This window comes from Petaurus breviceps, unplaced genomic scaffold (genome assembly GCF_028583685.1).
Source record: "Petaurus breviceps papuanus isolate PSGF00001 unplaced genomic scaffold, PetGlider_PUasm1.0 176, whole genome shotgun sequence".
Taxonomy (NCBI): Eukaryota; Metazoa; Chordata; class Mammalia; order Diprotodontia; family Petauridae; genus Petaurus; species Petaurus breviceps.
The window spans coordinates 18,693,469-18,708,856 of NW_027185771.1; the positions used below are offsets into that span (position 1 = coordinate 18,693,469).

The 15,388-nt window shown below is 43.4% G+C and overlaps 1 protein-coding gene across 1 annotated transcript in view; it reads right to left on the reverse strand.

Annotated features, from left to right (window-relative positions):
- Positions 1-2,339, reverse strand: part of BEAN1 (brain expressed associated with NEDD4 1) — a 109,378-nt gene extending 107,039 nt beyond the window's left edge. The window contains exon 1 of the mRNA XM_069085831.1: positions 1,669-2,339. Coding sequence (XP_068941932.1) covers positions 1,669-1,702 — 34 coding nt within the window. The 5' untranslated portion in view covers positions 1,703-2,339. The remainder of the gene's footprint in view (positions 1-1,668) is intronic.
- Positions 2,340-15,388: the final 13,049 nt, after the last annotated feature.

Consider the following 15,388-nt stretch of genomic DNA (forward strand, 5'->3'; position numbering starts at 1 on the left):
TGCCTGGAGACCACCAAGTTAAATGCCCAGGAACCACTGACTAATCACCAGCTAAATGTTTCTTAAAGAGATTAGGAAAAAGCTGCCTAATTAGACAAAGAAAAGAGTTTTCTGGCCCCTGGGAGTTTGCCACCCACTAACCTACACCAGGAGCAAGCCCTGTTCTTGCACATAAAAGTCATCCAGAGAAAAAGCAGCCTATGCTGACTTCTTTTTCCACAACGATCTTTTAAACACAAAAGAGGCACTTATCTGTCTGGAAGGGGGTAGATAATAACAATCCACATGGATACATCTTACAGAGAGAGTGCTTATTTCGAAACGATAGTAGGAAGGTAAAACAAGCATTATTTTTACATTTTACAGATGTAGAAACTGAGGCTTAGGATAAGTGCTCCCCATCCTGGAGGCAAGTGAACGGTTAGGTAAAATAATGAGGGTGATAAAGCTGGATGATTTAGCCAGCATCTAACCTCAAGCCTTCATTTTTTCAGATGAAACTGAAACCGAGAGTCTTTCTCCAGATGACCCAGGGGCCACCTGGGGGAAGAGAGGAGCTCTACTCAGGCCTTCTGATTTCGAGTCCAAGGCTCAGCCCATCACTTGGATTCTATACATTTTACAATAGGATGGGTGATGGGGAGAGGGAGGTGACCCAGCTACTGATGTTCCCATAAACTTTTCTCTAAATATTTTCCCAGACAAACCCTTCTTCACCACTTGTGTGCTTGGATTTGCTCAGTAATAGAGTAACGGTTAGTTAACAAGTTCAAGGGCCCTGAATATGATGGAGAGGGCCTGGGAAATCAAACCTTGTTTGCCTCTTGAGTTAACCAAGCTCCCCTAAGTAAGCTGCCTCTGTAGCTCTGACACTGGGGAGATTTTTGATCTAAACCCCTCCCAAAACAAGAAGAAGAAGAAGGACTCATTCTGATCTGGATTAGTTTTGCCCCCTTTGTGGCTCTGAGGTGTTGGTTTGAGGGTGGGACAGTAATGGGAAAAGGTTCCAAAGTTCTCTCCCTATATTCTGGCTCATTCTTCGACTTCTTAGAATCTTTCCAAGGGGGGCCCCTGACTTCACTCAGGAGCTTAATGAGAAGATTAGGAAAGGGAGAGCAGGAGGGGAGGGAGCGGAGGAGCAAGTTGCAGACTAGAAACTTTCAGCAGACCTGAGAGGGAGGGGGAGGGGGATGCGTGGGTTGAGCCCCCCCCCCCCCCAAGACAGTAGGTTGGATTAGAAGAGATTTTTGAAGTCCTTTCCATCTCTAGAGCCTCTGATCCTAAGATCACCACCTTATTTCGCACATGAGGAAACTGAGTCGGGAAGGGATGATTTGCTCAAGGACTCCCTCACTCCTCTCCCCTTTGGCAGGGGCCACAACTGCCTGCCATAAATGGGGAGGGTGTCAGTGTGTCCATCGGCCAGTCCTTTCGGCAGCTGTGACCCAGGACTCGGTGAGCGCAGGCTGATGGGCAGAAGGGGGTGGGGGAGGGTGAGGAAGGGTAGTGGTGGGGGTGTTGCAGAGACCAGGAAAGGGACTGCGGGGAAAAAGAGACGAGCGGTTTCCCTTCCCCCCACCCTCCATTCCTCATCCTCTTCTCCTCCCCCCAACCTCCGACCCCCGTCCCCCCTCCTCCCGCAGTCTGCCTCGCGCTGCGTCCCCTTACCCGGGCACACGCAGCCGGCCGCGGTCCTCTCCATGCGCTCGGAGCTCCTGGGAGACACCACGGGGGGCGGAGAGGGGGCCAGGCGTCTCTCCTCCTCTGCCTTTTCTGCTGGTCTGGGCGGGGCGCAAAGGGACTGGGCGGGGCGGGGCCCGGCCCCCGTGGGCTCGGGCCGGGTGAAGAGAGGCCGGGAAGGGCAGCCGGGAGCCAGCCACGAACTGAGTGAGAGCTGGGCGGGGGGCTGCCGCTCGCCTCCGCCTAAGAGCGCCCAGGGCGCATCTTGGCCACGCGGGATGCTCGGTACCCTGGGGCCGGGCCAGGGGTGGACCAGGGCGCGCTCCTGTCCCTTGCAGTCCAGCCCATACCCCGGGGGGCGGGGGGCGCCGGGAAGCAGGGGAATCCTGAGCAGCCTCCCTCAGGGCAAGCTCCGAGCTGGGCCGCTGGCCGTGGCAAGCGACTGCCGCCAGAATCGTTGGCCGCCGCCCATCGCCCCTTCTTTCCTTCTTTCCCTGGCCGGGTGCCTCGAGAGGCGCGGTGGTGTGCGGTGCCCCGGCGCTCACTCGGGCTCCAGCTGGGGTTCGGGCTCGGGCTCGGCTCCCAGGCTCCGGTGCGCTTGGCTGCTCCGCCCTGGCGGCGCCTACTCTGGGGCCGACAGCTTCACCCCGCGGGATGTGTCACATTTGAAAGAGTTCAGGGGAGAAGGGAGAGGGAGGGACACGCGCGCGCGCGCACACACACACTGTACACACACACACACTGTACACACACACACACACACACACACACACACACACACACACACACACACAGATTAGGAAGACAGGCAGACACGCGCCGAGAGAGTGAGACAAGGGGAGACAAGTACACACATAAAGGGAGAGAAAAGAGAGACATGGGCAGACACAGATAACAGAGAAGGGGAGAGGAGCCAACCCTTCAACCAGGAGGCGGGGGAGGACAGACAGGTTGAGAAGAGGGGGGCTGGGAGAGAGCGGGAAGGGGGCAGGGAGAGGACAGAAAGACGGGGTGGGGGCGGGGGAGGTGCCGCAGGATCTGCAGTAGCTGTGCCCAGGGAGGAGGGAAGGGCAGCTGCCTCCTGAAAACAAACTCAATTGCTCCGCAAAGAAGGATGGGGTGGGTGGGGGTGGTTCGGAAGAAAGCTACCCGAGTGCCAAGGTTTCTTAATTAGTTGGTTGGCCTGTGATGGCAGGTTAGGTAGACCTTTGCAGAATCAGAATATCAGATATCTTGGAAAGGGATCTTGGAATCTGCAATGTGAAAGCCCAAAGGGAATTTCGGATAGAAATGTTAGAATCTGGAATGTTAGAACTGGAAGGGCCCTTTGACAGCATCGACCTTTTTGTGTCATGGACCTGCTTGGCAGTCTGGTGAAGCCTATGGACCCCTTCTCAGAATGGTTGTCAATTCATAAGTAAAATATATAGCTTTGCATATACATTATACTGAAATCGTTATTAAAATATTTTTTAAAAAGCCAAGTTCATAGATAACTCTTCCCCCTCACCCCCCCCTCATCAATCCAAGTTCCTTATTCTGCAGGAGAGGAAACATTTTGAGAAGTTAAGTGACTTGCTTAAGGTCACACATAGCCTATTCCCATCCCTTTACAAGATCTTAGGAAATATACATTTCTTCAAACGCCAACCATTCCTCCCCCCCATCCCTACCAGTCCCCTCCCTCACCTTAGCTAACCCCTGAGTTTACCAAATTACAGAAGAAATGGTGAAGGCAGTGTCAAGCTTTGGCCTAAGGTCTAGGAAATGTGGTTTCTAATTGAGATTGCTGCCTTAAACCTGGGCAAGTTATTTTGGTGGTGGAGAGGGAGGAGAATAATGTAGAGTATAGAGAGGGCAGCTAGGTGGTGAAGTGACAGAACTCCAGCCCTGGAGTCAGGAAGACCTGAATTCAAATGTGACTTCAGACACTTTTACTAGCAGTGTGACCCTGGGTAAGTCACTTCACCCTGTTTGCCTCGGTTTCCTCATCTGTAAAATGAGCTAGAGAAGGACATGACAAACCACTCCAGTATCTCTGCCAAGAAAACCCTAAATAAGGTTGGGAAGAGTCAGGCACAACTGAACAACAGAATATAGAGAACATGGAATTTTGAGTCAGATTCCAAGTGGGTTTGAATTCCAGCTTAGCTATTTCTGTGACCTTGGACAAATAATTTCTCCTTTCTTAGTTATTGTTTCTCATTGTAAAATGAGATGATTTCCAAGGCCCCTCCAAGTTGTAAATCATAATATGCATAGTCAGATTCTCTGATCTGTCCCAATGACCTGCTGGGGTGGTTATGTGGCTGAGACGAAGGCCCTAAGAATGTGGCATGTTTTCCAAAGGGACCCAGATGCAGGGAGAAGGGAAGGGCTGATGGTGGAGGCTGAATTCTTACCTTTGTCCCTAGCTACTCGTCTACAGAAGATCCTGGATCCTCAGAGGAATATGGGAGGTAGAACTGACTGAATTAGATGTTATTATTCCAAGTCAATGTGGAGTATCTTACTGAGGGAGGAGGAATTCTGAGTCAAAAAGGATTATTGAACAGGGGACACTGTTCAACACCTCCTTTCCCAATTCCTACATGGAGATAGAAGTTTCCTCTCCTACCTCCTGCCTGGAAATGTGGAGGGTAATCATCACCATCACCATCACCACCATCATCATCATCATCTATATAGCACTTGAAGGACTTTAATAACATTAATAATAAAAGCTAATATTTATGTAATTCTTGCTATGTACCAAGGACTGTGCTAAATGTTTTAAAAATATAATCTAATCTTATCCTCACAGCAGCCCTGGGAGGTAGGTACTATTATTTTTCTTATTTTACAGATGAAGATCCTGAGGCAAACAGGTTAATTGATTTACTCAAGGTCATAGTTATCATCTGAAGCAGAATTTGAATTCAGGTCTTTCCAACTCCACTCCCAGCTCTTCTATCTACTGTATCAGCTAATGGGGCACTCCTTTGAAGAGAATGAAGTAAACCCGGTCAAGTCTGTGGCAAAAAGGAAGAAAAAGGACTTCAGCTGGCTATTGAAGACTGAACTCAGGGAGTCCAGTGGATTGACCCATCCAGCAGAGATACTATATCCTGGGAAGAGCCCAGTGGTCAAGCAATATCACTGTCTGGCTCAGCCCCGATGAGCTTGGCAGCAGTCACCCTGTGGCAGAAAGCTTGTTTGTTCCCATCCAGTAACCTCTGCTCAGTGACAATTTTCATCGTCACTTTTAGCATCTCACACCCATCATGGCAATATGGCACCCTTGTTATGACCTCGTCATGGTGGATTGGTACATAGACCCCAATTTTGCAAGTTTCAGCCCTTATGAACCTTGGAAAATTGATTTATTGATGGGAGCTCAGGGAATGTAGTTTTTTCAGCTTTATGACCCAGACTCCTCCGGCTTCATCCTGCTGAATAAATGTCAGAGTGGCCTACACAACCCATCCAACAGCAGCCTTAGCTGCCCTGAACCAGCATCACTGGCTAGCTATCTGCTCCAGCCCCAAAGTGGCCTTTGCAGCTGGGACACATTACCTTGTGAGAAGCAAGCCCAGCTTAGCCACCTGTCTAGAGAAGAAAGCATTCCCCGAGATAAGCCACTGCAGCTAAATTCCAATAGCAACTTGTCTTTCACTGAAGCCATGCTCTGCAGACAAGGTTGTGTTGACCCTGAGGAAAAAGAAAAGGCAGCAAGGCCCAGTAATTCAAGAATTATTAGTTTCTTTGGCCATACAAGCTCACTACATGTCCAACTCTTCCCCCTGTGGATTGTGTGTGTGTGTGTATGTGTGTGTGTGTGTGTGTGTGTGTGTTAGAGAGAGAGACAGAAAGAGAGACAGAGACAGAGAGACAGAGACACAGAGAGAGACAGAGATGACAGAGAGAGATCAGAGAAATGAGAGATGTGAGAGAGACACACAAAGATGAGAGACAGAGAGAGATGAGAGAGACACAGAGATGAGAGAGAGAAAGAAACAGAGACAGACAGAAACAGAGAGACAGAGACAAAGAAAGAGAACACACTCTGGTGTTGGGGAAAAATGCTTGTGACTATTTTTGTTGCTATGCATTTTTGTAAATGCTTTTGCTAATGAACTGTCTGGTGGTTTTGTTAAATAGGGATTATTGATAGGGGAAATCACACTAGTGGAGGCTCGTGAGTTACAGTTAAATAAACCACAGGGTTACCCCTAGAATACTGAAAGTAGGACCAAGGTTGTATATTGCACTTAATCTGAGATCAAATGACTTTTAACATTTTTTAAAATTTACATTGTTGTAGTCATTTTAGATCTTGTGTTCCTTTGTGTGTGTGAGAGACAGAGAGAGACAGACAGACAGAGAGAAACAGAGAGACAGAGACAGAGATGACACTTTCTTTATTTCTTTCTTTACTCTGTATCAGTTTCTAAAATTCTAGCCTGTTTCCCTGAATTTCTTGCATTCACTCTTTTCTATGGCATGATTATATCTTATCCCATTCATATACCACAGTTTGCTTAGTTATTCCCTGACTGATGGGTACCTATTTTGTTTCCAGTTTTTGTCTTGTTTTATTTTATTTTTAATCACTGCAATCTATATGAAGTTATTGAAGTGGGAGAGACCTGGAGGAACATTTGAGGAATGTAACCATGCTGACAGAAATTGCAAAAGCATACTGAAAAATAATAAAACCACCACAAAATCTGGTACCTTATAAAGACTTGGGTTTTTATATTGGCTCTGCCATTTTAAACTTTTGTATTGTGACCCTAGGCAAATTCTTTCATTTCTTTGGGCCTCAGTTTCCTCTTTTGTAAAACTAGGAGGTTGCATTAGATGATCTCTACGGTCTTTTTAAGCTCCAGATTCAATCAACCATTTTTGTCTTTGTCTCCTCTTCACCTCACAAATAGCAGGTACTGAATAAATGTTTGTTGATTGCAAGTATTTACTGATTGCTTAGTATGTTTCTGATGCTATGCTTGGCACTGAGGATAAAATAATCCATCATCAAAGATTTACATCCTATCAAGAGAGGCTACATGTATGTATATATCTATATACACAAATATATGTATATCTATATATTGTCTATCCATTAGACTTGCTCCTCAAACCTTCTCTCACACTCAGAGTTTGGGTCCCTAGAGGATGTTGGATATTTTGATTTCTAAGGGTGACTTGGGAGTCTATACTTCTAACATTATATAATTTATGAGCCCCCATGGTGTGCATCTCATTAACAGTTGGGTAGTAAATACAATTAGCTCAAAGGAAAGGCATTTATTAAGAGGATACAGTAATAGCAGCAACAAAATATTCCTACCATAAGACTGGGGAGCACTTCACCACAAATATACTTTCACATGTGTATGAAATAACGTTCAGTACAGTGGTAGTGTTGTACTCACATAGAGAATATGTAGCCAAGGCAATTTGTGATTCCAGAACTCCAGAATTTTGATGTCTCTTCTTTATGGATTCCTCATGAAGCTCTTTCTTTGAGTGTAGCATCTTGACTAGGCAGGTTACTCAACTCAGCTTCCATAGCTCAGCTTTTGACTACCAGGGCTAAGTCTCTCGAGTCCATTGCTAACTCTCTTCTATGATGCCAGAGCTCACAATCTTCAAAGCTGCTTCTGATCTCAAGTGGCTACCTCTCTGCCTCTTTGGTGAATGTGTGACCCTGTTCCCTGCTGCATACATCTTAACTGTACTTAGAACTTACTTGAGCTGAGAAACACTCCAGCTTCTGAATAGGGTCTATCATACTGGGTGAATAGCACCATCAATGGATGGTTGATTGGGTGGGAAGAAGAGAAACTCTATTCCTTCCCCTTGCTGCACTCTGGTATATGTCATATTCCATAACTGCTTAAGGCATTTTACTCTGTATACTTGCTCTAAATAGGATGTTTTACTAGTGGAGAGTGAGGGTGCAGTTGTTTACTCTCAAACTTGTGACTGACTCCAGGATTTAAATTCTTCTGGGCATGTTGACAATTTTTTGTTCGTCTAATGGTCAGATTCCCTTTAATTTCATCAGATAAAGATGTTCACACTTTGTAAAAGAGAACACCAAGTGTTAACACCTTGTTTTGGCATTGATATTTCTCCTCTATGATTATATCTAGTGACTACTTGAGTAAGGGGGTGGAAAAAGAGTAGCTCCCCTTTGCCTTATATATAATACACACAGGCATACTTCAGAGATATTGTGAGTTTGATTCCAGACCACTGCAATAAAGCAAATGTTGCAATAAAGTGAATCACACATTTTTTTTGGTTTCTGAGTGCATATAAAAGTTATGTTTACATTATATTGTAGTCTATTAAGTGTGCAAGAGTATTATGTCTAAAAAACCAATGCACATACCTTAATTTAAAAAATACTTTATTGCTAAAAGAAAACAACATGCTAACCATTATCTGAGACTCCAGTGAGCCATAATCTTTTTGCTGGTGGAGGGTCTCGCCTAGATGTTGATGGGTGCTTTCTGATGAGAATGGTAGTTGCTGAAGATTGGGGTTGCTGTGGAAATTTCTCAAAATAAGACACAATGAAGCTTGTCTCATTGATTGACTTCCTTTCACTTGAATACTTACAGACCATTGTAGGATTATTAATTGGGCTAATTTCAATGTTGTTGTGTCTCAGGGAATAGGGAGGCCTGAGGAGAGGGAGAAAGACAGGGTTGGTGGAGACAGCTGATTGGGGGAGCAGTCAGAACACACACAACATGTTTCAATTAAGTTCGCCTCTTATATGGGCATGGTTCCTGGCACCCCAAGACGATTACAATCATAACATCAAAGATCACTAATCACAGATCACCATAATAGATATAATGACAATGCAAAAGTTTGAAATATTCTAAGAATTACCAGATGTGACACAGAGACACAATGTGAGCACATGCTGTTGGAAAAATGGCATCAAAAGACTTGCTCGATGCAAATTGGCACAAACCTTCAATTTGTGAAAAACACAATGTCCTCAAAGCACCATAAAGTGAGGACCATTAAAATGAGGTTTGACTGTACATTATAAATGTGGGATAAGTTTAAGGTAAGCAAGACACTAGCAGTTAGAGGGATCATGAAAAGCTACATTTAGGAAGTGGTATTGGAGCTGAACTTTGAAGGAAACCAAGAAATGGATGTGGGAAGAGAGGATGTTTTGGGCCTTGGGGATAGACTATGCAAAGACATAGTTATAGAAGATGGAGATTTGTGTGTGAGTAATAATAAGAAGGTGAGTTTGGCTGGACTAGAGTGGGAATGAAAGGGAGTAATGTTTCATTGGAAAGGTAGGTTTGAATGCCAAACAGGAAAGTTTGAATTTGATACCAGGAGAAGGGAGTCACTGGAATTTATTGAGTAGAGGAGTGCCATGGTCAGACCTTGGTTTTAGGAATATCACTTTGAGTGGCTACATGGAAGATGGATAGAAGAAAGAGGTGGGGAGATTTGAGGCAAGAGAGCTTATTAGAAAGCTATGCCAATAGTTAAGGTGAAAGATAATCAGAACCAAAACTTAGACTTTCTAGGGAAGATAAAAGGAAGCTAGAGGTTAGCTATATGATAGATATAAGCTATTTGAAACCTCCATTGTATCAGGGACTCAGATGTAATTGAGGAACAGTGAACAAGAGGCCTCTTTCCCTTGGATATTTGCTCTAAATGGGGTGTTTTCCTATTGCAGACTCATATTCAGATAGAGATGTAACCAAATGACCTCTGAGATCTTTTTCAGCTATGAGACTCCAGGATTCTATAGTTGTTTGGGAGATATAAATGTTAAGGGGTAAATTTTCTTTTTACTCTTCACTCTATTTCTTTTCCCTTTTCATACTATTGGAGAATTGACTCTATCATCATTGTTCATTGATATCTCTGTATTGATGCTGCTGAGCCAGTCCCATGCCATCCTAGAGAATAAGATATGTTGGGAGGCAACACACCTAACCCTTTCCCTGAATATCATTAGGGCTGGAGATAGGCTTCCTGGACCACTGTCTTTTTCTTACCAATTCCCATAGCATAGAACACATGTGCCAGATAGCTGGAAGCCATTAAGTTTCACTCTAGGGCCAAGATTACCTTTGCTCTCTGCAACAGTCAGAGAATAAGCCCTAACATGAATACTAGAACCAAGGAAATGTCCTTATCAATTTTATTGGGACAATGGGAAAAAAGATTGAGTAGGTAGAATGTGGCCAGATTATGGAGGGCCTTGAAAGACAGTCTAAGGCAGAAGGAAGCCAAAAGTTTGTTGAGTAAAAAAGGTACAAGATTGATTTCAGCCTCCCCATAAATTCTTATGGATGCTCACATACCATAGTTACCAAAGCAACGCTTTGGTCAGGTTTCCAAAAGTCTTAGAGGCCTGGGAAAGCACTTTGGTGAGAAGAGATCCTCTTTGGACTCTCTTTGTCATCTGTTCAGAAGAGAATATCAGAGCTTGAAGCTGTCTCAGGATATAGAATGTTAGAACATAGAACATAGAATGTCTCAGCTGAAATGTTTTAGAGCAGAGGTGTCAAACAGCCTCCTGGCCCATTGGGACTGCAACCAGATTAAAATGAAATTGAGAAATAGTTAACAAAGTAAATAAAAATACAACAGAACATAGAATATTCTAGTATATGGTTTTCTACGTCAACCTGCAGCCAATAAGGATTTATGTACAGTGTAGTGGTCCTGTTTCTTTTTGAGTTTTTTTTTTTTATCACTGTCTTAGAATAGAATGTTAGAATTGGAAGAGATATCATGTAATGGAAAGCAAAGTGGTACTTTGCTCCTTGTTCTGTATATTGTACTTCAGTTTCTGGAATATTTTACTTTAGTTTATTACTGAATAAATAGAGAGTTCACTATAGATACTGTGCGATCAGAACCTTAAAGTTATTCACAGCAGCAGTCCTCAGGAGAGCTGCTCGTGGTTGGCCTTACATATCAGAACATAGAATAAGAGATAGAAAGCACCGAAGAATATATAATGTTTTTTAAAATGGCAGTTAAGTGGTACAGTGGAGTCCTGGCGTCAGGAGGACCTGAGTTCAAATCTGATCTCAGGCAATTACTATGTGATCCTAGGCAGGTCACTTAACCCCAATTACCTAAAAAAAAAAAAAGAGTATATGATATTAGAGCTAGAAGAGTGCTAAGCAATGAAAAGAGTGTTAGATTTGTAGTCAGGCAGCTTGGTTCCAATCCCACCTTTGTTACTTGTTCTTCATGTGACCTTGGGCAAGTCATTCAATTTCTTTGGGCCTCAATTTTATTATATGTAAAATTACAGCATTGGACTTCATTAAGATTCAGTCATTTCGGTCATGTCCAACTGTTGTGACCCCATTTAAGGTTTTCTTGGCAGAGATACTGGAGTGGTTTGCCATATTCTTCTCCAGCTCATTTTACAGATGAGGAAACTGAGGTCAACAGGGTTAAGTACTTTCTCAGAGTCACACAGCTAGTAAGTGTCCGAGGTCAGATTTGAACTCAGGAAGATGTCTTCCTGATTCTAGGCCTGGCACTGTACCACCTAACTCCTAGGATTAGATTAGATGGCATCTATTGTCCCTTCCAGCCAGGGATAAACTAGTAAATGTTTAATAATTAGCTCTCTTAAAAAATTTGACAAAATTCTAGTTTAATCTGTATTTTGACATTTTCTCCAATACTGCCTTTAGTCTACACAATCAACAGAATTATATCAGAGATCCAGATTTGTAGCATTTGCCAATTTCTGAAGTGTAGATGCTTATAACAAAAATTTAACAACTAGCTCTTGCAAGCAGATTGGAGCTGGCTCTAGCTGGCATACCCCCCTGCTTCTAGCTCCCGAGTTATTGATTCTGTGATGTTAGAACATAGATTGTTCCAACCAGAAGCATCCTTAGAAGACAGGAAGGTGTAGAGGGGATGTTAGAGTTTCTCTTGTGTTATAGACAAATATATCACAGAAGGAATGGTGGATTTGGAATCTGAAGACCTGAGTCTGAATCTTGTCTTTACCACTTGCTACCTGAGTGAGCTGAGACAAGTCAGATAGGTTCTCTGATCCTTATTCTCTTCTGTAAAATGATAGGGATGAACTACCTGATCATTAAGCTACCATCTACCTCTTAAATCCTGTTTAAGCCCCTTTAAGTGGAGGGTAGCATGCCTTGTTATTGGCAGAGATGAGACTAGAACTCAGTCTCCTGGCTCAGTGTAGAGCTCTTTCCACTTCAGGAACATCACTTTGGGTGGCTACGTGGAGGAGTGGAAATCACTGGTGTTATTGTTGTCTGGGTGGAAAACTGGAACAGATTTTAGCATTCCACCACTTTGTAAGCTTTAGGGCTGCATGATAGGAACGTTTCCCCAGGAGGAGAGGGGTTAGAGTCAGCCACAAGACTTGGAGAATTATGACATATGAATTGGGTACAGTAAAAGTCAGCTTTGCCCTCAGCAAGGCACCTGAAACCAGGACTTGGTCCAGAGGGAATAGTGGATTTCAGTCCAGACAGCACTAACCATTTCATGTTGTGAAAAGAGTGGTTGTATAATTTGTAAACATCACTGAATCTCTCTGAGCCTCAGTTTCCTCATCTGTAAAATGGACCTGGAGTAGCTTTTAACTCTAAGGTCCTCTCTAGTTCCAAATCCAATGACCAGGAGGGAGAGAATAAATATGGCTCCCACTTATTTATATATCAGGAACTACAAATTTCTCTGATCCTGGCTTATAGGAATTCACCCCTTCACCTTTCCTCCTAAAATTTCTAAATGTTTGGAGAAGTAATTTGAATAACTAGGTCAAATTGGCATAGAGTAACAGTGGAGAGAGCAATGGGGAGGAAGTATGGTATTAAGGGAAAGTAGACTGGTTTTGGAGTCAGAGGACCTGAGTTCTAGCAATAACAACAATGATAGCTAGCCTTTATATAGTGCTTATATAGACTTGCAAAGCACTATACAAATATTATTTCATTTAATTCTCAAAACAGCCAGGAGGTAGGTGCTATTATCCCTATTCTACAGATGAGGAAACTAAGGCAGACAATGATTAAGTGGCTTGCCCAGGGTCACATAGCAAGTTAGTGTCTGAGGCCAGATTTGAACTCAGGAAGATGAGTCTTCTTGACTTCAGGTCTGGCACTGTAGCACCATGTAGCTCCTGGGGTTGGATTAGATGACATCTATTGCTTTTTCCAGCCAAGGTTATCCAATAAATGTTTAACAACCAGCTCTCTGGGAAAAAAGGTGTGTGACAAGCTTCTAGGTTTAATCTATGCTATTATTAATATTTTCCATCACTTTCTTAAGTCTAGACAATCAAAATATTATCTGAAGTCATGATTTGTAGTATTTGCCAATTTCTGAATGTAGATACTTACACTTAAAAATATTTAACAATCAGCTCTCACAAAGCAGGTTGGATTTGGTTCTAGCCAGTACATCCCCTGCTTCTACTTCTAGAGCTATGGTTTTGTGATAATCTGAGGCTGGATTTGAAACTCAGGTCTTCCAGACTCCAGTCTCATTGCTCTACCCACTGAACCACTTAACTGGCTTAAATCTCAGATCTGCCTCTTACTAATCATGTGATCTTGGGAAAGATAGTACTTCTCTTTAGGCCTCAATTTTCTCATCTGAAAAATGGATTATTGGGACTAAATGATCTCTAAATTTCTTTCCAGTTCTAAATCTATGTTTGTATGATTCTTGGATCTAGCAAGAAGTATTAATACAAGCAGGATGCACATTGTTAAGGCTGTTGGGAGAAGGAAGAGGTAAATGATTATGTCACCATGAGTCTATGTTGAGCTGGAGAGAGACAAGCCTATGAAGTACAAGGAAAGAAAGTCCCTATATCCCCTAAGAGCACCCATTTGCATAATATTTGGGAACTATAGGGACTCTGGGCTAAAGAATAATACAGGTGTATTTTTAGGTCAGTTGTAGATTGTTCCCTGGAAAAATTAATGAGTATAATCTGCTGGAGGCCAAATTGTGGAGGACATTAAACAGGGCTGGTGATGAGCTGTTAGGAGCTTGGGAAAACTACAGGAAACAGATGCTGTGGCCGAGAGTACCAAAATGACTATCACCTATGGAGAGTTTCAGTAGAAATGTGGAGAAGAGAGATGGCAGCAGCAATGAGGAGCAGCAATTGGGAATGAAAGATGCCTGAGGGCAATGAGAGGCTAGAGGCATAGGAGGCAATCAGTGCCACAGACAGAAGGGCTGTAGAAGGGAGTACAGAGGTAGAGGAAGAAACCGTAACTGTTCTCAGCTGAGGTGTCACCCAGGGAAGTCCTATAAGTCACTGAGACCATCCACGTCTCAAGGGGAAGGTTGTTAATTTGGGAGTACTATTTTATAGCTTCAGATGTGAATTTTACCTGTTTACATTAATGGGTAAATGTTTTGAGCCTTGTGAACCTGTACCTAATTTTGGGAAGGCTTATATGCTAAAATGCTCAGATCATCCGAAGAGGGACCACAAGTGAGAAATCCACCTATCCACCGTAGCGTACCTAGTCTCTGGGTATTGGGTGGGAACCTAACAACATGAGGATTTGCATCAATAAGCTTAAAGTTTATAAAATGCCTTCCCACAACAACTGTGTGAGCTGGATAGCGCACACACCACCCCCACTTAATACAAGAGGGAGTTGAAGGTCCTAGAAGTGACATGGTCTCATCCATATCCTGATTTCCATCAACTCTGGTAGCAACAGTGATGCACTGACCAAGGTGCTGAACTTGTAGTCGAGGGACCTGAATTCAAGTCCTGATGTTGCAGCTTACTTCCTGTGTGGCTTTGGGTAAGTTGTTTAATCTCTTTGTATCTCTTTGAGCCTATGTGTCTTCATCTGTAAAAAATAAGAGGGTTGGACTAGATTAGATGAGCTCTAAAGATCTTTCTAACTCAATGATTCTATGGTCCTCTGGCCTTTCGTGTAATAGTACAGTTGTTTTCAGAAGAAATTCTCTGGCAGAACGACTTTGGGATTCAATGGCTGTTCTTGGCTTCTGAGGGGTGTTTTTCCCCTGAGATCCCAACAGTCTTCAAGCATTAAGGCCATTGTACTCTCTTTCTTTGATGCTCTGGCATGTCTGTCTATATCATCAAAACCGAGAGACTGTTTCGAGCCTCTGCTCTCCTCCCCTTTCAATTTGCATTCTAAAATCCCATTTAATTTCCCACTAGTCATGTCTTGATGTTTCTCCTAGCCTCTTGAAGTATTGAACTTGACTGCCAGCCTGCAGTTAAATATGCTCGAATGACACATCAGGATAATGGCCTGATGTGGGTAGGAAGTCATGCAGTTAGTGCTTTGAAAAGTATCAAGTGCTGCTCAAATATTGAGGCAAAAGAAAGGCGTTCTTTTTATTTTGCCACTGAGGAAACTGAGGCCAAATTATGGAAGGCTGTATTAGGACTCAAGGTCCTTTTTAACTCTAAAACATGACACCCCTCCCCCACCCCATCAAAGAAAATGACAGAATTTAAAAGAAGCTTTAGCTTGGGGGTGGGGCAGAATCACAGAATGACAGATCTAGGTGGGACCTTAGAACATTCTATATTAAATATAGAATATTGGAACCCTGATGGGGACCTTGAAACCTGAAACATAAAATATGAGACCCAGAAGGAACTCTAGATGGAGGTTGACAAACTATGACCCAAAGGCCAAATGTGGCT